Source organism: Urocitellus parryii, chromosome 10 (assembly GCF_045843805.1).
Source record: "Urocitellus parryii isolate mUroPar1 chromosome 10, mUroPar1.hap1, whole genome shotgun sequence".
Classification (NCBI taxonomy): Eukaryota; Metazoa; Chordata; class Mammalia; order Rodentia; family Sciuridae; genus Urocitellus; species Urocitellus parryii.
Window position 1 is genome coordinate 139,257,424 of NC_135540.1, and position 22,998 is coordinate 139,280,421.

At 43.8% G+C, this 22,998-nt stretch overlaps 1 protein-coding gene across 1 annotated transcript; it reads right to left on the reverse strand.

Annotated features, from left to right (window-relative positions):
* Window positions 1–11,978: 11,978 nt before the first annotated feature.
* Window positions 11,979–22,570, reverse strand: Tmem128 (transmembrane protein 128). The gene is made up of 5 exons (XM_026403939.2): window positions 22,447–22,570; window positions 20,939–21,080; window positions 15,576–15,734; window positions 12,885–12,992; window positions 11,979–12,156 (listed from the first exon to the last, which is right to left on the reverse strand). The coding sequence occupies exons 1-4, from the start codon at window positions 22,541–22,543 to the stop codon at window positions 12,893–12,895; spliced, it is 498 nt and encodes a 165-aa protein (XP_026259724.1). The 5' UTR covers window positions 22,544–22,570; the 3' UTR covers window positions 11,979–12,156; window positions 12,885–12,892.
* Between the last annotated feature and the right edge of the window lie 428 nt (window positions 22,571–22,998).

Sequence of the window (22,998 nt, forward strand, 5' to 3'; positions counted from 1 at the left end):
AGCGTGGAAGGGGAGGGACTCAGAAGTTCACAGTCTGCAGAAGTTCACATAAAAGCAGCTTTTTCTTTCACTGTTCTGGGCAAGTTAATTCTTCAAGGACAACCCCTGAGAAGGGGAGAGCTTCATCTCCCCTTTCTTTCCTCCCCCTGCCAGCTGTTACCATGGAGCCCATTTGTAACTTATCTTAAAAATGTAGACATCTCTGTGAAGCTCAGCTCAAGGCCAGAGGCCTTGTTTGCACATTTCTACAAAGTACTATACTGGATATGTTTGTGAAAAACTAGTGAGGGGGTGTCCAGCACCTGGAGTGCTGGTATCTTCCCGGCCAGTGGCCAAGTAAACAGGACGACTCGAAAATAGGAAGTTTATCTACATTGGACTCTTTCGCAGAGACTCTTTTGCTGACAGTTCTAAAATCAGCCATGATGAAGAGGGCTTTTCTGTGGAGAAAAGAGGTGCCACTTCAATGTAACACTTCTCTTGCCGTCTTGAAATTCTTTATTTTTAAATCAGGGGGCCTTTTCCAGTTCGTATTGGGTCCAGCAAGTCACAATAACCTGTCCTGACTGCTACAGGGGGACGGAAGCCCTGGGCCCCAGCAGAGAATCAGCCTGGAGACCTGCCTTACCTGCCCCCCCACACCTGCCTTTGATCTACACACTTCTCCACAGTGAGGTTCCGTTCCAGGCACTCGGGATTCAGCAATGAGGGCTGCTGCTGTGGAGCTGCTGTGCAGATGGAGATGGACTCCGGGGACACCTGACTTCTTAGCACTGGCTGGTGAGCTGAGGCTTAGCTCTCCCCTTCAAGGAGCCCAGGTCTCAAAGGGGGAGACAGAGGAGACTGCTAGGAGGGGAGGTTGGAAGGAGGGTTGAGGTTCCCTGTCTGCCAGGAAGGCCCAGAGGTCGGGGAGGAGAATACACCTGCACAGGCTTTATATCCAGGAATAAGGGGCCAGGTGGAGCCAGGAAGGGCACCTGGAAAGATGCCCCAGCATGTGCAGAGACAGGAGTTGACACACAGCCCGGACTCAGGCCGTTTCTGCTGGAAGCCCTGTGTCCTCAGTTGTGCCCAGACCCCAGCCAGCATACACACTCAGCAAGTAAACTAGTGACTTCAAGAGTGAACCACTGCAGGGGCGCAGGAGCAAGCATAGGAGGCCTGGGTCTCCTCACAGGCCACAGAGGGTGTGGGACTGACCCCGGGAGAGGCAGCTTGCCCACCACACCATACCGTGCCCACATACCTGGCCCGCCTTCTCACCAAGCGCTCCTGCCACACAGACACCTGTGGCCTCTCTCCCACTAGAACAAAGGCTCTGTGGGAAGGACTTGGGCTTGGTCACTTCCATGTCTCCAGCACATAAGACAGTGGTGCCCAGCACAAAGTAGGTACTCAGTGAAGATGTGTGGGATGGGTGGGCGGGTGGTAGCTGAAATAAAAGGTTCTTTACTCGGCCTGCTCTCCTGTGTTCCCTGTGGACTCGTCCCCCTCTCCATCACATTTATTTCTCACCAATCACAGTAACTGTCTGTATTTAACCCTTTCTGACTCTGAGCTTCCTAAAGACAGAAAATGTCTGGCTCATTCTTCTCTTGGACACCTAGCATGTGCTTTTTGTGATCCATGGAGAAAGGTGCTGAGTACCTGCTGTGTGCGAGGTCCTGTGCCAGGCCTGGGGACAGCAATGAGAAATTCACAGTTTGTGCCATGTGCCATGAGAACCCAGGAGAGGGAGAACCTGGTGCCTAGCAGGGGACTGGGACCCCAAACCTAAGCCAAACTGATTTTATTTCACCTCATAGTTTAACAAAGCACTTTCCCATCCATGATATCTCTCATAAATTGGCTTGGTTTAACATGGCTTTGTAGGGAAGGAAATATTAAGAGGTGATTATATAGGGGAGTTCTTAAGTCAGGCTTTGGGATGTGGATTGGACTCCATCACTTACTCCTGTGTGACCCTGAACAAATAACTAAGCCTTTCTGAGTCTCGGTCTCTACATCTATAAAATGAGGTTCTTAAAAATGACTATGCCTAATGTTTCTATGAGAATAAAATGAGTTGCTACATCAAAAGCACTTGGGAAGTTACCTGAGATTTTCAGTGTACCAAGACAGTTTGGACTGAGCATTCTAGGTGTCAGACACAGAGCTGAGGCTGTGGCAGAGGCAGCCAGTGTCCATCAAGTGCTGCTTTTCTATCTTGTAGTTTCTGGGAAATGACAATCCAGTGGGGACTCTGCTTCCCATACCCCTGGCATCTAGAATGGCCAAGTGGCTAAGTTCTGAACAGTGGCATATGATCAGAAGTGATGTGCACACTCCTGGCCCAAACCAGGAAAACCTTCTCCATGATCCTCCATGTTCTGTCCTCCCCTCCCACCAGCTGGATGTCGACACCAACACCTAGAGCCACCTTGCAGCCATGCTGAAGATGGCAGAGCCTGTCAGCAGAGTTCCTGCTGAAGCTGGAGCTTCCACAAGTGAGAAATAATGTCCCCTCGGGCAACACCACTGCAGAGTCAAGACATATTTGTTACAGCAGCTAGCCTTACCTTGTCTCACTGAATATGAACTTCCCTATATAATCAGCTCTTAATATTTCCTTCCCTACAAAGCCAGTTAAACCAAGCCAATTTACGAGAGACATAATGGATGGGAAAGTGCTTTGTAAAATTAGGTGAGACTCTGCCTCTGAGCTACCTTCTTTTTAAAATGTTTTTATAGAGCATGAATAATTGTATAATATAGGGTTCGTTTTAACATGTTCACACATAAGTGGATTATGATCTGCTCCATTTTGGCCCCTAGTACCTTGATTCCTTTTTTATATTTTTAAAATTATTTTTATTTGTTCTAATTAGTTATCCATGACAGTAGAATGCATTTTGACATATCACACATAAATGGAGTATAATTTCTCATTCTTCTGACTGTACATGATGTAGAACCACACTGGTCATGTAGTTATATATGTACATAGGGTAATAATGTCAGATTCATTCTTTTATCCTTCCTACCCCTATACCCCTCCCTTCCTTTCACTCCCCTATATCTAATCCAAAGTACCTCTATTCTTCCCTAGCCCCACTCCCTTATTATGAATTAGCATCTGTATATCAGAGAAAACATTTGGATTTTAGTTTTGGGGGATTGGCATATTTTACTTAACATGATATTCTCCAGCTCTATTCATTTACTGGCAAATGCCATAATTTAATTCTTCTTTAAGGCTGAGTAATATTTCATTGTGTGTGTGTGTGTGTGTGTGTGTGTGTGTGTGTGTGTGTATATATATATATATATATATATATATATATATACATACATACCACATTTTCTCTATCCATTCATCTTTTGAAGGGCACCTAGGTTGGTTCTACAGTTTAACTACCATGAGTTGAGCTGTTATAAACATTGATATGGCTGTGTCACTGGAGTAAACCATAAGAAGTAAAATCAAGAATCAATAAATGGGATAGGTTCAAACTAAGAAGCTTCTTCTCAGCAAAGGAAGCAATCAATAGCATGAAGAGGGAGCCTACAGAATGGGAGAAAATCTTTACTACATACACTTCAGATAGAGCACTAATCTACAGGATATATAAAGAATCAAAAACCTCAACACCAAAAAATAACAACAAATAACCCAGTCAATAAATGGGCTAAGTAACTGAACAGACACTTCACAGAAAAAGAAATACAATTCACCAACAAACATATGAAAAAATGTTCAACATCTCCAGCAATTAGAGCAATGCAAATCAAAACTGCTCTAAGATTTCATCACACTCTAGTCAGAATGGCAATTATCAAGAATAAAAGCAACAATAAATTTTGGCAAGGATGTGGGAAAAAAAGGTACACTCATATATTTCTGGTAGGACTGCAAATTGGTTCTTTTTAATAAGCAGTGAAATGTAACTTCCTGAACACTGAAAGAATGTTGGTTAAATGATAGTTTCAGTTAGACAGGATGGTAAATTCAAGAGATCTACTATACAACACAGTGACCTAATTAATAGCAAAGTATACAATTCTTGAAAATTGCTGAAAGTAGGTTTTAATGTTCCCACCACAAACAAGGGTAAATATGTGGAATAGTGTGTTAATTAGCTCAATTTAGCCATTCCATAATGTGTACATATTTCAAAACATTATATGAGGTGGGGGGAATAGAGGTATTTTGGACTAGATAGAGGGGAGTGAAGGGAGGGAAGGGGGTTTGGGGGTAGGAAGGATAGTAGAATGTGCATATATGATTATATGACCTGTGTAATTCTATATCATGTACAACCAGACAAATGAGAAGTCATACTTCATTTATGTGTGATGTGTCAAAATGCATTCCACTGTTATGTATAACTAATTAGAACCAAAAAACATGACCTACATGATGAGCAGATACAATGTTTTGTGTATATATAAAAAATGCACAAATTAGGGCCAGGATTGTGGCTCAGCGGTAGAGCACTTGACTAGCATGCGTAAAGCACTGGGTTTGATCCCCAGCATCACATTAAAAAAATAAATAAATAAAACAAAGATATTGTGTCCATCTACAACTAAAAATATGTATATATTTTTTTTAATATTTATTTTTTAGTTCTCGGCGGACACAACATCTTTGTTGATATGTGGTGCTGAGGATCGAACCCGGGCCGCACGCATGCCAGGCGAGCGTGCTACCACTTGAGCCACATCCCCAGCCCCCCCAAAAAAATATTTTTTTAAAGTGCACAAATTTTACAATTAAAGAAATAAAATGTTAGCTAAAATATTATTTGTCTATATAATGGGAACTCTCCAGGTATGGTAAACAGAAACTTGACTGGAGCCATTCAAGGGATAGCCAAAGCTCTCACAGTTGGTGGGCTTACCCAAGTCCCCCTGTGGTGGGGGGCTGGTCTGTTAAAACTCTGTAACGTGCTACATTTGCATCATGTGGACCTTCCTCCAGGCCTTCCCCTCAGCAGCAGCCAGCTAGGAAATAGTAATGTCCTGCAGTTGGAAAGGTCTGGATTCTGCCAACCTGATGGCAAGGAAATGAGTCTCCTAGAGCCCCAGAAAGGGACATAGCCTGTCTGGGCACAGTGGTGCATGCCTGTAATCCCAGTGGCTTGGGAGGCTGAGACCGGGGGATGGTGAGTTCAAAGCCAGCCTCAGCAATGGCTAGATGCTAAGCAACTCAGTGAGACACTGTCTCTAAATAAAATACAAAATAGGGCTGGGGATGTGTTTCAGTGGTCAAGTGCCTTGAGTTCAATCCCTGGTGCCCCCCCCCCCAAAAAAAAGAACACAGCCTTCCAACATGTTGACTTCAGCCCAGTAAGGTCCATACCAGACTCGTAACATATAATGCCCTAAAATAATCCAGTTCTATTGCCTTAAGCTGTTGTTTGTGGTACTTTCTTTCAACAAGCAGCTAATGTAAATCTTCACTCCTATCCCAGCTACTCTGCCATGAACCCAAGCTGCCCCACTGAGAGGTCCATGCAGAGGGACGTGGACAGCTGGTCCTGACTCACCAACCTCAGGAGAACCATCTGGGAATGGATCGGCCAGCCTCAGGTTGAGTCAAATCCCTCTGGAGAGGAAATAAGCAGCTCCCACCAACCACTGCTCAAATCTCACATTTTTGAGCAGGAAAAAAAAAAAAGTGACCATTTCTTAAGCTATTTATATTTGGGTGTGGTTTGCCATGCAGCAACTGGCATCTGGAACATGCAGGTGCAAGTGGGCATCGGAGGTGACCTGGGAGGCTTTCTGTACTGACCACAGGTCCTGACAGGCCCGAAGATATCATGGGAACCAGGTTGTGCTTATAAGAGAAAGGGAAGCTGTGGGTGTATGGCTCATGCTGGACCTTGGAGCCCACCCTTCACTCCTGCCACTGGGCAGGGACAAAGCCCCAAGGGGCCCTGTGGACTCCTCTCCACCATCCATGTCCATGACAGAACACTAAGTCCGCTCTCCGTCTCTATATGTTATAATGAAAGGGTTTAATGAGAAGCAGAGTTGGAGATAGTGAGCACAGAGAGCTCTGTGGTGAAGTTTTGCCACAAAGGGGAACAAATAAATGGGTGATAGCTGGAGAAGCATCAGGGAAACTGATTTCGTTTTGATTTGTTTGGAGAAGGGAAATATTCGAATGTATCTATATGGTGATAGGAATGACCCACCTCGAGAGATAAGGAGTATGCACCAAGTGAGAAGGGAAAAGATTCGTCAAAGTTGCAGCTGCACCTAAAATGTGTTGCCCAGGTGGCCTTGGCAATGGGTCATCGGCTGCGCATCCCATGAGGCAAGAATGGGAGAGGCCACTCTTTGGCCTCAGAACCGAATCCAGGAGATGTAGGTGAGACCTCGAGTCTGTTTCAGGAATGATTTACTCTTCTGTTCAACTCTTCCCTTCAATCCTCAATCTTCTTCGATCAAAAACCTTCATTCTGCTTCTCTAAAATTATTTGTTAGCATATACAAAACACTCTGGCTTGCAATTTCTATAGTATTTCTAAAAATTCTGTGTAGACAGCTACCAGAATCCATAAATGAACAAGTCAGCGTCCTCAAAAATAACTTTTTAAATTGAAGAGCATTTATCCTAATGGTGAGCACTGAAGAGGCTCTCTGATAACTTCTAGGAACCAGACCTTGAGACCTCCTACTACTGCCCCCTACACCTTGTCCTTCAGTGCTCCCCTGGATTCCTTTCCAATGTATTTCTCTTTTGCTCAAGTATAACCAGAGAATGGTTTTTGTTGCATAAAACAAAGACAGGAACTTTAAGTCCAATTTCAATCTCTCTATAAAGACCACTGCCTCCCAAGCTAGGTGCCAGATGCCAACTTAGGGGAACTCCAGTTGGGTTTCTACCCTAATGAACTAAGTTAGATTCCATTTTCCTTAGGTTCCTGGCTTCTACAGAGATGTCTCCATCCAAACTGAGTGGAGAGGAGGGTAGTTTTCCAACCAGGCTGCACACTGGAATTTTCTAAGGGGTTCTTTAAACAAGATGACAGTCTCACCTACAAGAAGAATCAGAACCTGTGCACTGGACAGCTTGTCACCAACTGTCAAGTCGGAGCACATGTGAACTTCCTCCATACTGCTGATGTGGATGACAGGTTTACAGCTGTTGATTGGTCATCCATCACTCTTCCAAGGGGTACTCCCCCCAACCAGCTTATTCAAGGGCAGGGGGATGACTTGACACAATTTTTAATAGTTATAAGAAAAAGTAAAAACGGCTCATAAATAATATTCATAAGCTATTTAATGGGAGCAAGAGCCAGGCAGAAGTGTATTAAATATCTTTTTAAGTTGACAGAGGCATCCCCATACCACCCTAGTTGACTTCAGTATTAGCCCTTAGCTAACTGGGTTTTAACAAATTGTATTAAACTTAAAATCCCAGTCTTAGATTTCTATCCAAATAGTAAAACTACCTTTAAGGGGAGAGAAAAAAAAAAAAAAAAACAATAGCACTTGGATCTGGAATGCCCTCCAAAGGCCCATGTGTTGAAGACTTAGTCCCAGCTGGCGGCACCACTGGGAGGTGGTGGGAACTTCAGGAGGTATAGCCTTGTTGGAGGAAGTAGCTCAAGGGACGGGGTGGTGTTGAAGGGTTTATTTCTCTTTCGCTGCTTCCTGGCTGCCATGAACAGCTCTGCTCTACCCCTCCCCACCATAATGTTCTGCCTCACCACAGCCTAGAAACAAGAGAGCCAAGTGAGCATGGACTGAAACCTCTGAAAGCATGAACCAAAAATAAGCCTTTTCTCCTTTGTTTTCCTTGAGTATTTTGTCACAGCAATGGAAAGGTCACTAACATAGGAAACTCATACCAGGAGCTGGGCTGTTGCTGTGACTGTACCTGACAATATGGTTCAGAAGCCTTTGGAACTAATACCTGGGAGGAGTTTGGAAAGGTTTGGAGATGAGGATGAAGAAGGCCTAGAATGTCTAAGCAGCGCTTAATGCATGATTTTGATGTGAACTGGGAAGGTCAGAACACCAATAGGAATGTGAAAACCATCCTCACGAGGTTTCAGATGGGAATGACGACTCCACTGGGAATTGGATAGAAGCCATTGGGGTTACATTCTAGTAAAGAACTTGTTTATATTTTGCCAATGTCTTGAGACTTTCAGTGAGGCTGAGTTTAAGGATAATGAACTAATCAGTGTGATGGAAGAAATTTAAGGCGGCACAGCATTTAGGAGATAGAATGGGTATTGCTGCTGGTTTATTTTTTAAAATATTGTTTTTATGTTTTTAGTTATAGGTGGACATAATACCTTTATTTTTTATGTGGTGTTGAGGATCAAACCCATTGCCTCCCGCATGCAAGGCAAGCACTCTACCACTAAGCAACAACCCCAGCCCTTGCCGGTGGATTTTTGGTTTAAATATTTATTTTTTAGTTATAGGTGGACACAAATTCTTTTTTTTTTTATTTTTATGTGGTGCTGAGGATTGAACCCAGTGCCTCACGCATGCTAAGCGTGCCCTCTACCACTGAGCCACAACCCCAGCCCCCTTGCTGGTGGTTTTTAACCAGATTTATTGTAAGAATCAGGAAGAAAAAGGAGAGTAGGAAAATTTGAAAACTTTGCAGTGTGGCCAGAAAAGTGTCCCGTGTGAAATTGGGGCCGAGGAAGGCGCGGTTGCTGCAGAGATTAGAATCATTATAAAGAAACCAAGTGCTTTATCCTGGGATAGTAGGAAAGATGCCTTGGAGGAGTTTCAGGAATTGGGCAGACTCCACCCAGTGCAGGCTCTTGGGCATAAAAGTGTAAACTTCTTTGAAAGACTTTGCTTTGAGAAGAAAGTCTGTGGGCAACCTGCATACACAGGGCCATATAGGAAGTTGTTCCCAGGAATCATTTCAACATGTTCAAATGTCTAGGCACTCACAGGACTCTGCAGTCATAGTGTAAGTGGGCCCAATTACTGTTCCCCCTGGCAGCAGGCCTTGGCATTGTCCACGTGGTGCTGTTTTGCAGGTATGCAGAATACAAGAGCAACTGGGTAATGGAGGCTTCCACTGAGGTTTAAAAGGAAGGCCTGGGAGGTCAGACATTGTATGACAGGGCTGGAATTCTTCCAGGCAGCCCTGAGAGGGCAAGCTGTGAAGCTCTGAAAGTGAAATTGAAGCTGCAATGGAAACCCTGGAATGCCAGGAGTGTGTAACATCTGCTAAGGGAAGCTGCAGGCAGCAAACAGAGCCAGCCCAAGACTGGCCATGTGGGCTGCTACCAACCAGGCCACAGAGGCAAGGCTGCTCAGCCCCTTAGAGCTCACATCATGCACTACATGGCCCAGGTGCCTGACGGGGAGCTATAGGATTTGATGTTTGTCCTGCTGAGCTTTGGTCTTGCTTTCTTGGTATTCTTTTGTTCTACCCTTTTGGAACCAGAATGTTTACCCTGTGCCATTGTATGCTGGAGGCATACAGCTTGTTTTTGTTCTGGAATTCTTTTTTTTTTTTTTTTTTAAAATAGAGGTTCATGGCTAACAGTTTGCTTTCAGACTCAAGAGACTTTGGGATTTTGCACAATGCTAGAATCATTACAACTATGGGAACTCTCAGAGGTGGACTGAATCAATTTTGAATTGAGATGGATGAGCCTCTGGGGGCCAGGGGCAGGATGTTATAGTTGGAATCTGGAATGTCCCCCAAAGGTTCATGTGTTGAAGGTTTGGTCCCCAGCTGGTGGTGCTGCTTTGGGAGGTGAGGTCTAGTTAAAGAAGTAGCTCCTGAGGGAGTAGAGAAGAAGGCCTTCAAAGGGTTTATTGTCCCCAGGCCCTTCCTTTCTCTTTTCTCTGCTTCCTGGCTGCCACTGTAAAGGGACAAATAAATGAGAATGGTGGGGACTGAGGTTAAGAAAATAATTCTATAAAATGAGCCCACTAAATTGACTCCCCACATGCTTTCTTTGCTGAAAAGTAATCTGCCTGCAGGCCCACCAGGCCTGAGAGGATAGGAAATGTCACATTTCTCAACAAACTGAGGCAGGGGGCAGAAGGCCCAGCAGTCAGTATAGGTAGTGAATGATGGGGGTTGAGAAGATGAGGGCTGGTATCAAAGACCAGCAAGGGGTTGCTAACAGCTAATTTAGGATCACACCTCCAGGGATCACACTTCCAACACAAGCAATTACCCCGGGCTGCTCCTTCCTATCCTTAGGCATATAGGGAGGGGAAATGGGGTAGATTTTGGGGGTCTGTAAAAAAAAAAAAAAAAAGCAAGACACAACCACTCCCATAGGTACTAGCTCTGAGCCCCACTTCTTTCCAGAGAAGTCTATCTCGGTTCCTCTTAAATAAAACTTGTTTTCTACGCTTGCCTCAGTGTTTCTCAGGTGTTCCAGGGGAACAAGGACCAGATCCTTGAGTATCACCAAGAGGCGAACTGCTTGACTCTACCTCATACTCACCACCGTGATGTTCTGTCTCACCATAGCTGAGAAGCAATGGAGCCAAGTGACCATGAAATGACACCTCTGAAACTGTGAGCCAAAATCAATCCACCTCCTCTGAGTTTTTCAGGTATTTTATCACAGCACTGGAAAGCAAATACAGTCACTGTCCTGAGGCCCCACCAAGTCCCCTCAGTGGGTCTGAGCCAGATGCTCTAGCTCACAAGGTCTGCATCCTCAGGTTTGACCGCCCCTCACATCACTGACAACCTGGTGACCTAGGCCTTTGCTGATCTTGCCATTTGAAATGACACCTTTTCTACACACCTTTACATATGTGTGCACAGGCTAGGTTGGATTCTGTTTACAAGCCACAACTGACTTGTCCCTCAGCAGACATCACCATTCAAGGTGATATTCCTGCTCCTAGCTTGCACCTTCTCTTACTTTCCTCTCCATCACCAGTTATTGAGTGAGTACCTACTGTGTGCCAGGTACTGGAATTGGGGCTTTACAATATATTTCTATTATCTACAAGTCAGTCTGCAAAACATGTTATTCCCAGTTCATGATATCCGTCTTGCAGAGTCATGGAAAATGAACAATTACAACTGAAGGTCTTGTAGCCAGTAAGTGGCAGGGTGTAGCCCACCCCAAACACAAGTGGCAACTAGATCAGTCACTTTATAGGAAACAGAATCAATGTGCTACATGCTTATGACTTATGGCCACATCAGCAGGAAGTCAAAAGCTCCCAAACATTTAACCTAAGCACATCTGCACTGAAAAGTATAAATTATCTTCATGGGGTCATTTAATAGCAGAGTAGCCTTCTCAGATGACCAGCCTTCCATAGCTAACTCAAAGTGCTAACAGCTAGTTACAGAAGCTATTCCAAAGTATGTATTAACACAATGCACAAAAAAAAAGTTATAAAAATATTTTATTTAAGTGGTAGAGGAAAAATTATACATACTTAAAAATGATTAAAAATTCATGTAAAAAAACACTAAAAACCCCCAATAATTTATACAATGATAAAATCCAAAGTGATGGGAAAACACAAAATACTTCCATCTGTTCCTGCTATCCAATAAAATTATTATAAAAATGAATTATATGGTAATTACTAGAGTTGGCTTAAAGGCACATGACAAGATAATTCTAGTCACTTGATACAATGAACTGCTGTCCCTTAAATGCAGGGGAGTTTATTTAAAATACTGGGAACATATTAAAGAAATTACTTTTGCCAAAGAGTCAAACAGATTAACATTGCAAAATAGTTATTTTTCTTTTTTTTTTTTTTTTTTTTTTTAGAGAGAGTGAGAGAGGGGAGAGAGAGAAAGAGAGAATTTTTAATATTTATTTATTTTTTTTAGTTCTCGGCGGACACAACATTTTTGTTGGTATGTGGTGCTGAGGATCGAACCCGGGCCGCACGCATGCCAGGCGAGCGCGCTACCGCTGAGCCACATCTCCAGCCCCAGTTATTTTTCAATAACACAGATTTGTGAAAAATCCAGTCACAACTAGAATTGGATAATATGCAAGTGGAAAGATGATTTATTCTGATTTCAACAACAGATCTACCAAGTTACAGCTTTTCCCAGCAGCCCACCTGTTTGGCAGGAACGAGGACACACTGCAGCCTTCCCATCATCCGCCGGCAAGGCTTCCAACAAGCTGGACATTTAACTATTCACTTCAAATTTCCATGTCCTTAAATCTGAAAGAAAACCAGCATTTAGTCCCAATAAAACAACTAAGTTCATGAATTTAACATTAGAAGCGCAATTCAAATCTATATGCCTGCAACAGCCCGGGGTCTCCATGGCCAATCACAAACCACATCAGTAGGAAGTCAAAAGTTCCCCAGCATCTGGAGAACTCAAAATCAAACAGCCACTGAAGACCTGCAGGCTGCAGAGGGTGGGAGTTGGGTCAGAGGAAAGGATGCACTGTGGTGTGAGAATGACTCAGAAGCCCTGAGTTGCTTGAGGTAAGGCCTATGACTGGTCCCTCCCTCGATGAGGCACCCACTGGTCCCTTGACACAGCACATCTGGGAGACACTATTTACCTCACTAGTCAAGTGGCACTAGCAATATTTTCAGACTTGCAACAAGGAGATTATTCCATTTCTTCTTTATAAAATTTCTTCAATATAAAATGGTGTGACATGTGAACTAATTTATTTTGGAAGATGCAAATACTATCCTTATGAAGTCTTTGAAAAGCAGGTGCCTTCTCTAAAAGCCGTCACTTAGACCTAAATTTTACAAAAGCAAAGAGGACTCAGTCCCTTTCATCTCAGAGAACAGTGGGGAAAAACTCCGGCACACACATGACTGGAGTCACTCTCAAGTAGTCTACTACAGCAGAGTCCACTGAAAACTGTCTTGAGAGACATGTTCACAAGTTCATGATTAAAAACAAGATATTCCAGCTAGCTTACCTTTGAAGTCATCCAAGGAGTGAGATGAACATTACAACCCCCATGAACTGGGTAAATAATAAAAATGGAGTGAAAAATGACCATACATTCCATAAAGCAATGTTGAAGCTGAAAGGGATCAAAAAATAAAGAGTTAAAAACCATAATTATCATCTATACAAACATCTGTTACCCAAGAAGTGGGAGTTAAAGAGCTCAGCCTGAGGGCACTCATCCAGCCAGCAACTTTCCACACTCTTCACATCTTCACATCCACGAATGGGCCAGGGCTGGAAAGGGAAACCCTACACACGCTTACAGAGCAGCACAAGGCCTTGGAGAAGTACTCAGACCTAGAATCTAAAGGCCTCCAGTGGCAGCTGGCACAGCCCCTCAGAGACTTAACGTCCCTTAAGGCTGGTGTCTGCAAGAGACCATGAATTAAACTGGCTGTGGCCTGCTTTATGATCTCACACACTACCAAACGATTAGAGTAAAAAAGACAAAAGTACTTTCTCTTAAAAGCAGAATGAAAAAAGTAACAATTTATAAGAGGCTATCAAATCTTCATTGAGAAAAACACTATTCCTGTCACCAAAGAAAAAATGAAACATTTTCTAAGTGTAACTGAATTTATAAGAGCAAAAGCTAATAAGGAAAACTATATACAAATCAATGAGTTTTTCAGAGTTACTGGTTTTATTATTAAATATTTTGATAATTATGAATTTTAAATAACCATGCTCCCACTGGCCTAAAAAGTAATTTAACATTTTTTGGGATGCTCTTAGCCATAAGATAAAAAGTAAAATAACACCCTGGAATGCCCACATAACCTAAGGGTTAATAACTGCCATACCACAAAGTCAAAGAGTCTTAAACTGCAACTGAAATCAAGCCATAGAAATAAGACTTAAACTGAATATGTACAAAGGTGTTTGACTTTTCCAAAATCAGAATTCAATTAATATAGAGAGGAAAACTGAAGAACTCTAAAACACATATGAAGAGCAGTTTTCTCCCTGACTGGCAGGATTATGGAATATATTTCATTATGGTTTCCTGTAATTTCTAGATTTTTCTTCAGTGGTCAAATATTCCTTTTTTAAACAAGAGGGAAAAAACCTGCTTTTCACTGAGTACCTATTAACTGATAAAGAAGGATATTCTCTGTGGAGTTGAAAATAAAAATAACTAAGTGCAACAGTAGTGACCACTAAGGACAGGCTTTTTGACCATATTGTGGAAACCACATAATCAGGTAAAACAATTCAATGTACCTATGTGTATCACTATGGAAGAAATCCAAACTGTGTGGTGCCTGCTAGTAGGGGAAAAAGTTTAGTTGTTCCTCAGTTATCTGTAGAGAATTTGTTGAAGACCTCCAGGTACTCAAGTCCTTTGTATTAAATCGTATAGTATTCACATACAATCAAACACAACCTCTCATATACCTTAGATCATATCTCAGAATATCTAACATGATGTAAATGATATATACATAGTTATTATACTTTTGTTTAGGGAATAATGACAAGAAAAGAACTCTGTACATATTCAGTAGACAACACTGTTTTCCAGTTTGAAGTAGGTTGAAGATATAGATTCAGAACCTACAGAACAGAGGGTGATTGTACATCACTTTGGACAACAGTTTGGCACTTTTCACTAAAGTTGGAAGAATATATACCCTATGGCCCAACAATTTCACCTGTGTCTGTGTGTGTGTGTGTGTGTGTGTGTGTGTACACATATATATAATATATGCACACGTGCCCCAAGAAAAACAGACAAGAACGTTGTTCACAGCATCCTTCATAATCACCACAAATTGGAAACAATCCCAACGCTGTCAACATGGAATATCAACTAGGATTTGATTATACAATAGAACATTGCACAGCAATAAAAATTAACTACTGTTATCAGTGACAGTAAGTATGAACTATATATATATATATATATATATATATATATATATATATATAATGCTGCACATATGTAGTCAAATGTAAAAAAGTATATACTATACGAATTCATTTATATAAATTTTAAAAACTTGAGTATTTAAGCCAGACATTGTAGTATACACCTGTAATCCCAGTTACTTGAGATTAAAGGAGGAAGGTTATAGTCTCGGCAACTTATCAAGACCGTTTTAAAATTTCTTAAAAGAGCTAGAGATGTGACTCAGTGGCTGAGCGCTTGTATAGCATGTGCAAAGCCCTGGGTTCAATCCCCTGCATCTGCAAAGGTGTGCAAAAATAAGTGATCGCCATGAAGGCGGGGAGAGCGCTCATCTGTGGCAGGAAGATGCAGTGACTGGGAGGGGCAGGAAGCAGTGGCCAGGATGTGGGCTGGGTTCTCTTTCTTCATCTGGGTGTGGCTGACAGCAGTGCTGTTGTGTGATTAGTTTGTTCAGCTGTATGTCTGTTTTTTCTACTTTTTTAATGTATTGTACATCACAATGAATAAGATTTAAAAAACAAAATGGAGAATGTGTACATAACGTCACCATTTCTGTTTGAAATAACTAGGTACATAAAGAAGGAAAGAGATGCTAAAGACAAGGGAGCCTGAAGCACAGGAATGACCGAGGGACTATTTTCTATTAAACCCTGGTTCTTCTTTTCAGTTTTGGACCACACACATCATTATCCAATCAAAAGAAACTGTTTTTCACTTATATTCATCATTTCAAAGTTAACTTACCAAATTCCTGCTGCAATAAAACTCACAGTTGTAACAGGTATCAACGATGGATACTTGACATCATACTCTTCAATTCCACGGTACCACTCCAGGTAGACTATGCAGTAAAATGCAATTGACAAGCTGACAAGCAACAAGGTCCCACCAGAGAGAAACCAGCTGGAGGAAAAAAACAAGGCAAGGGCTGCTGACACTCAGCCAATCAGCAGGTGTCTTAACAGCTTCGCTAATAGTCTAAACGTCAGTTTCTAGAACATCAACCAGAGAAGGGTGCAGAGAGGTCTTCCATTCCACAATCTCAGCATTTGAACATCTCAAGCCACTGGGAGACAGGGTGAGAAATGAGACACATGACTCATGGAAGGGTTAAAGAGTGAAGCTTCACACATATGCATTCATATGTATGAGGTAGAGAGATCATAATTTGAGGCCACCCTGGGCAATTTAGCAAGACCATCTCCTCAAAATAAAAAAAAAAAAAGGGCTGGGGATGTAGCTCACTGGTAGAACACCCTGGGTTCAATCACCAGTACTAGGGGAAAAAAGGCTTTCTGCAATGAATGGTTTAGGCATGATCTGAGTGTGTCCCCAAAGGGTCATGTGCTAGAATCTTGGTCACTCTCTTAGGAGGTGGCTGAGTCATGACTGCCCAGGGATTAATGATTTTCTTGCAAAAGTAAGTTCTTGCCCTCAGGACGAGACAGGTTACCTCCAGAGCATGTTGCTCTAAAGCCTGGCACCTCTTATTGGTTCATCTCTTACACTCAATCTTTTGCAGACACCCACTTTCCCTTCAACTTCTCCAACATGCTGTGACACAGTCATGGGGTGCGATGCTACTTGGAGTCTCCAGCACCCAGAATTGTCAGCCAAATAAACTTCTTTCTGTATACATCACGCAGCCTCAGGTATTTTGTTATAGCCACACAAAACAGAGTAAGACACCTATCTCAGAATAACTTCTATTCTCTCCCAAGGGAGTGTAGTTTTGCTTCCTGTCAATTCCACCTAAGACCTGACAGCCTGTGTGAGGCAGCCTTGACAGCCCTTCCTTCCAGTCCCTGGTCATAAGAGGAGGCCAGATTTAGAGAAAGAAATCCCTTTTTCAACCTCCCAGTTCAATCCAAACCCCCACTATGCTTTGCCTGTGTATGTGGAAGACTGGCAAGCCATGTTGACAAGAGAGAGCAGCTACAGCGGTTCAAGTACAAAGGCACTGGGTAGGCTCCCGCAATGGCAAGCTTCCAGGCTCCATCAAGGCCTTTCATGATGGCCCATTTCTGGGATTCAGAATCTGCACTGGCAGTCCAGTGCAGGGGTTCTGAGTACACTCTGAAATCTGCCTGTCTGGGTTTGAATCAGATCCAGCATGACGAGTGTGTGACTCAGGCCAAAACTACTATCCTCAGTGAGCTGCAGGCATACAGACCACACTTAACTCATAAAACAGCCGAGAGTTAAAGACAGACTCCTTGCACACCTAACCCCCAGTGGTGATTATTATCATTCCACTCTTCTTGTCTGTGAGAAAAACATTTCCACGTTCCCCTTCAGGGTCCTTGAAGACGTCTCTCCTGCTGGAGTGTACATCTCAAAGGGTGATACCACCACAGTGAAGAAATCTGACCCGACTATATAACGAAGCAGAGCTACACATACAGCACATAAATAACTATCACTTTATCTGTGTACTGAAACTCCACAGGGTAGAGGTACAATCAGGAAAAAATATCTTGAAAAGTCTCCACATGGGGCAACGACACAAGAAGGGCTAGGGAACTCCAGGCTTGGTGGTCATCTCCCTGCTTCCTCAGAGTCCTTTATCTGTTTCACAGCCACTCCTCGAGTGGCTGCTCTCTCCAGATATGGCTAAAAAAACGAGGAGATTTTTAAAACTTCCTAAACAAAATCTAATACTGCAAGCCAGTGGTCCTAATTCTGGGTTGTACATCAGTTACCTCTGCATTCTAAAAGAAATGGTATTGTCCCCAGTTTCCAAAATTCTGAGTCTGAGTAAAGTCCAGAATATCTGGGATTTTAGTTTTAGTCAGGTTTTCTTCTAACTCCACAGCTGATTTTGACAAACACAAGCACAGTTGAAAAAAAAAAAAAACAACCAATTTCCAAAGCATTGTGATAATTTGTTTGGTTTGATATCCCATCTCTCTCAAGTTTGAACATACAATCTTCCAGCCCTATGCAAACCCAAAGAATCCTAATGCCTCCATCTGAACTAAGGCTGGAGCAGGGGGAAAAGAGGTCAGCTCAGGTGTCAAGGAACCCGCCGTTGAGGAAAAGCAGAACTCCACTGTACTGCCCCAGGTTCGCCTTTCATTCCATGGCTGCTTGACTCCCCACCCAAATCCCTACCAAGACCCAAAGCTATGCAAAATCCTCAGCCTCCAAGTGTGCATTTATGTCTCTTTCCCCTAAGACAATGGGAACCTGAAGTCTGATGGGAAGGTGAGGACAGGTGGATGACCTCAACTTCCCTCCATCCCCCACAGCCCTGATTGCCACATCCATGTCCTGGCTCTGCCACATAATAGCTGTGGTCCAGGGTACTCTACTAATGGCTGCAGTTGCACCCAAATATTTTATGGGTATTGTCATTTCTCACTCTGCCGTTTCCTTTTTTTTTTAATATTTGTTTTTTAGTTGTCATTTTATTTATTTACTTTTATGTGGTGCTGAGGATTAAACCCAGGGCCTCACACGTGCTAGGCACGCACTCTACCACTAAGTCACATCCCAGCTCATCACCCTGCCATCTCTTTAGAGAACTGAGAACACCTAATCTAAGAATGCAAACAAAGAAGTTCTCCCATGTCTCCTCAATCCTCAAAAAGTCTGCCTCCTGAGGTCGGGCCAGCTAGGCCCCTCCTAGGCATCCTGTGTATCCTGTGCATACTTACAAAACATGCACACAGGCCTGTTCATCTGTCCACTGCTGCCTGGAATGGGTGGCTGGAGAGCCAGAAGTGTAGTTCATCACTGGCACCCACACCCAAATGCACCTCTGGCTTCTCTCAAGTGTCTGCTGAGTGAAGGAGCAGCTGCTACTGGTGGCGTTTGAAGTACCCATCCCTATATTCCCAGCCTAAGTTGTAAACCAACTGAGAGGAAGGACTCAAGTTGATGAAGATCAAAATGTCATCTTTACTACTGATGAAGCTGCAGTAAGGACACTTTGGTAAGCAGTGACAAAGCCTTTCCTGATAATGAAACAGTGACAGACATTCTTAGCCACAGTGGAAACTTAGGAACCTCTTCCTGCACTGCTGCCTCCATAAAACCATAGCCCAGAAAAGAAGACCAAAGCCTGTGCTTCTGGAGCAGACAACTCCCAAAAGGAGGAAAGTGCTTTACTACATTCATCCACTCTTTATTTCAAACCCAAATGGGCAAGTCACACACTGCACAGGAAGGAATAGGTGGAATGAAAGGGCAGGAAGATGGTAGTATTTAGGGAAAGTTCCTACTCATGGAAATATGGAGAGAGAGGAGCAAGGTCTCACCTCCTAAGAGTTTAGAGTCCCCTGTGCCTACCTCCCCCTCACTACTTGCTCCCTCTCTCCCTTCCTCCTCCTCCAGCAGTCACTGGTCCTCTTAAGGAGACTGCGTCCTACCATGACTGCTTCTTTCCAGCTCTTTAGTACTTCCAAACAACTGATCTTCACCTCCTGAGCAAGCCAGCCCTCCAATGCCAGCTCTGATACTTAGCAGCACCATCCCCTGCCTGTCATCTGGGGGCCTCCACGTCATTCCCCAGTGTTCAGAAGGACCCCGGGACGTGATTTCACAACCTTCCACTCCATGTCAATTCCTGAGATTACAATAAGGAATCTAGTTCCTGGCCTGGCCACAAAACTCCTGACTTCTCCCACTGGTGACCTCTGCCATAGCTCTAACCCCATCACACCCTCCACTTAACTACTCCCTGACACACCCTGAGATGGGTTTCCGCTGGTTCCTTCCAGTTCTCCTGCACTTTGCACTCACAAAGACAGTCAAACCTTCTTTCTACCTCCTTTCTTCTCCAAATGGGTTTAAAGCCTTAAATTCACACTACCTTCCTCATCCTACAACACATCAGAGCTGAGAAGGCACACTGAAGTCGTTTCCAGTTTTCATCCACTCTGCTGTGCATCCCAGGAGCAACTACCCTCTTATTTTGTTTTTTCTTTTTCTTTTTTTTTAATATTTATTTTTTAGTTGGCACAATATATTTATTTATTTTTATGTGGTGCTGAGGATGGAACCCAGGGCTTCACATGTGCTAGGTGAGTTCTCTACCACTGAGCCATAACCCCAGCCCCCTTATTTTGTTTTTTCTTTTCAGTTTTTTCTCTGACATAAAACCAATTGGGGACGGGGGGCTGAGGGGTACTGGGAATTGAACTCATAGGCACTCTACCACTGAGCTACATCCTCAGCCTTTTTTTTTTACTTTGAGACAGCATCTCACTAAGTTGCCTAGGCTTGTCTTGAACCTGCAATCCTCATGTCTCAACCTCCCGAGTAGCTGGGATTTAAAGTGCAGCTGACCCAGCTGACAAATTTAAATTATATATATTCAAAGTATACAACACAATTTAATGTGTTTATATGTATGAAATGATTACTACAATCAAGTTAGTTGACACACCATCACCTCACAGTTACCAGGGTGTATATGCAGGTGCTAGATATACTTAAGATCTACTCTCTCAGCAAATTTCAATTATAAAACACACTATGATTAACCACAGTCACTATGCTGTGCTAAATCCCCTGACTTAACCTGTTCACTTTATAACAGAAAATTTGTACCCTTTGACCAATATCTCTTATTCTTCTTTGTATCATTAGCACTTCCAACATGATGCTCCACAGAGACTAGGAGCTTATTAAATATATGAATTCAACTGCCAAAATGAAACAGGAAAATTTAGAAAATTGTTATGGTTTAGATATGAGGTATCCCCCAATGACACAATGCAAGAATTTTCAGAGGTGAAATGATCATAGATTATGAGAGCTGGAACCTAATCAGTAGATTAACTCACAATGTGGCTTAACTGGGCAGTAACTGTAGGAAGGTAGAGAGTAGCTGGAGAGTCACTGGGGTTTATATTTTGTCTATGGTGAGCTGAACTCAGTCTCTACTTCCTGGCTGCCCTGAGCTGACAGCTTTCCTCTGCCACAACCTTCCACCATGATGTTCTGCCTCACCTCAGCCCAGAGCTAAGGAGTCAGTCAACCATGGACTGAACCTTTGAAACCATGAGCCAAAAAAACCTTTTTTCCTTCTTTAAGTCACAGGGATAAAAAGCTGACTAAGACAGATGTTTAACTTGTGAAGTGTTAAAAAGTTTTCTTACCTACTAGTGTGAAAGTTTTCTTTAAGGGTTTTAAAGAAATCAACATAATAGGTCACAACAATGGATGCCAAAATCCAGAATCCAGAATGAATATTAAGTCTTGGAAGAGGTTTCTCCTTTTTCTCAACAGTTGCAGAAGATCCTGCAAATAAGGGAGATTCCAATTTAAGCTACTATAGTTTTTTTTTTTTTGAGTTGCAGTTGGACACAATATCTTTATTTATTTATTTATTTATTTTTATGTGGTGCTGAGGATCGAACCCAGCGCTCCACACATGCTAGGCGAGCCATCTACCACTGAGTCACAGCTCCACCCCATAAGTACTATATTTTTATGAGGAAAAAGGTGACTATTGTAAACCAAATAAATCATTTCCTAGAGCCTTCTAATAACCATAATCAGTCCAATTACAGCACTGAATCCTTCTGTAAAATCAAGATATATTTGTGTTTGCAAAAATAATTAATAGGTCATTATGTGTTCAAAATAGCCAGTTATTTTGTATAAATGAATTTTAAAATCAAATTAACACTCTCATTAACACTCTCTCAGATATAACAATGCCACCCAGAAGCACAGGAATTTTAACACTGTGTTCCCATTTCCTCTAGAAAAGTATCAGCCCCATTAATTAGGAAAAATGCCAACTGTAAATGTCACGTACCAAATGGACTTCTGATTTTTCAAGACAACTGTTTATAACGAAAAGTGTTGCATTTTAAACCACCACCACCTTTTGAGGCATCTCAACCATGAAAAAGATTACACCAGAGCTCTAGACCCAGCACATCACTGTCCCAACAGGTGAAAGACAAGCGACTTCTCCCATCTTGGAACCAAGCCCAAGGGTGACTCTAACACCAAGCTCTCATAACATCAAGTTCCCGTGAGGCCGCTGTGGGTGAGGCTGCGGGCAGTCCTGGGCAGGGGGACTGGTTATGAATACAGATCCTCAAAACTCTTAAGTCATGCCTGGGCACGATGGGGGTCTGCGCTCGCTTCCAAAAGCTAACGAGCGGGCAGCTCTACAATACCGAGGATGACCAGGTCCACACCACCCCGGCCTCCCACCCTCACCCCCGGCCTGGCCACACCACCACCACGCACTCCTCCTACTGCACTCCTCCGCGTCCTCACAGGCGCCACAGGTGGCCCGTTTTGTACCAACTGGTGGCACACCGGCGCTTCCCCTGGCATGTCATCCACCGGGTACCGATGCTATGGCCACGGGCCACCGAGGACGTTCCCTCCGCCGCCTGCGACGAGCAGCCACGAGGGGAACCGCTAGCACACGCGGCCCTGTGGACCGGACCAGGACGATTCCCTGGTGAATTCCTAAGACTAAGACGGAACCTGAGGGTAGTTTTAATTTTAACGGTATTTCCGGAAAGGGTTCTAGGGCATCCTGCCGCGCTGTGAGGGGAGGAGGCGCGGGGACCACCGGATGCCGCGGAGCGTACACGACTGTAACTCCGCGAGCACGAGTGAGGTGGGGCGCGGAGCTCACCCCCAGCCGCGTCGCCTTCGCAGTCCAGCCGGGTCTCGGCGTCCCGCGGTAACAGGTAACGCCGCCGCAGCTGCTCGCGGGCCTGCGCGACGTCCATGTTGGCGCCCGAACGCGGCGGAAGTGACGTTGAAGTACTTCCGGCGCTCACGCCGGTGGCGAGGTTTCCCGAAGTCGGGCGTGGAGGCTGTGCTGTTGCAGTTTTTGCTGCGTGGAGGCTAAGGTGAAGTTGGCGTTCTCGCTTCTGCGCCCAAATCCGCCGGCGTGGTGTGAATTTTAAATCAGTACTGCTCTTTTCTGGTGTCTAAACGACTAGTTTCCCGGGGTTGCGTGGATCAACGGACACCCCGAAGGACCAAGCTTATCGCTGCTGCGGGTACGCGAGGCAGGTGTGGCACCCTCCCTGACCCGCCAGTGCCCAGACTCTCAGTGTCCCTCCCACCGCGCCCCCAACACTCACTCACTCACACACTCTCTCCCTCTCTCTCTCTCTCCCTCTCCCTCCCCCCCCCCTCTCTCTCTCTCTCTCTCTCTCCCTCCCCCCCCCTCTCTCTC

Bases quoted from the DNA above. Each gene is read 5' to 3' on its own strand.
- Tmem128 (XM_026403939.2), bottom strand. From the start codon at position 22,543: ATGGACGTCGCGCAGGCCCGCGAGCAGCTGCGGCGGCGTTACCTGTTA. The intron at 15,735-20,938 runs GTAAGAAAACTT...TTTTTCCTCCAG, and splicing joins GAAAACTTTCACACTAGTAG to CTGGTTTCTCTCTGGTGGGA. The intron at 12,993-15,575 runs GTAAGTTAACTT...GATCCCTTTCAG, and splicing joins TTTATTGCAGCAGGAATTTG to CTTCAACATTGCTTTATGGA.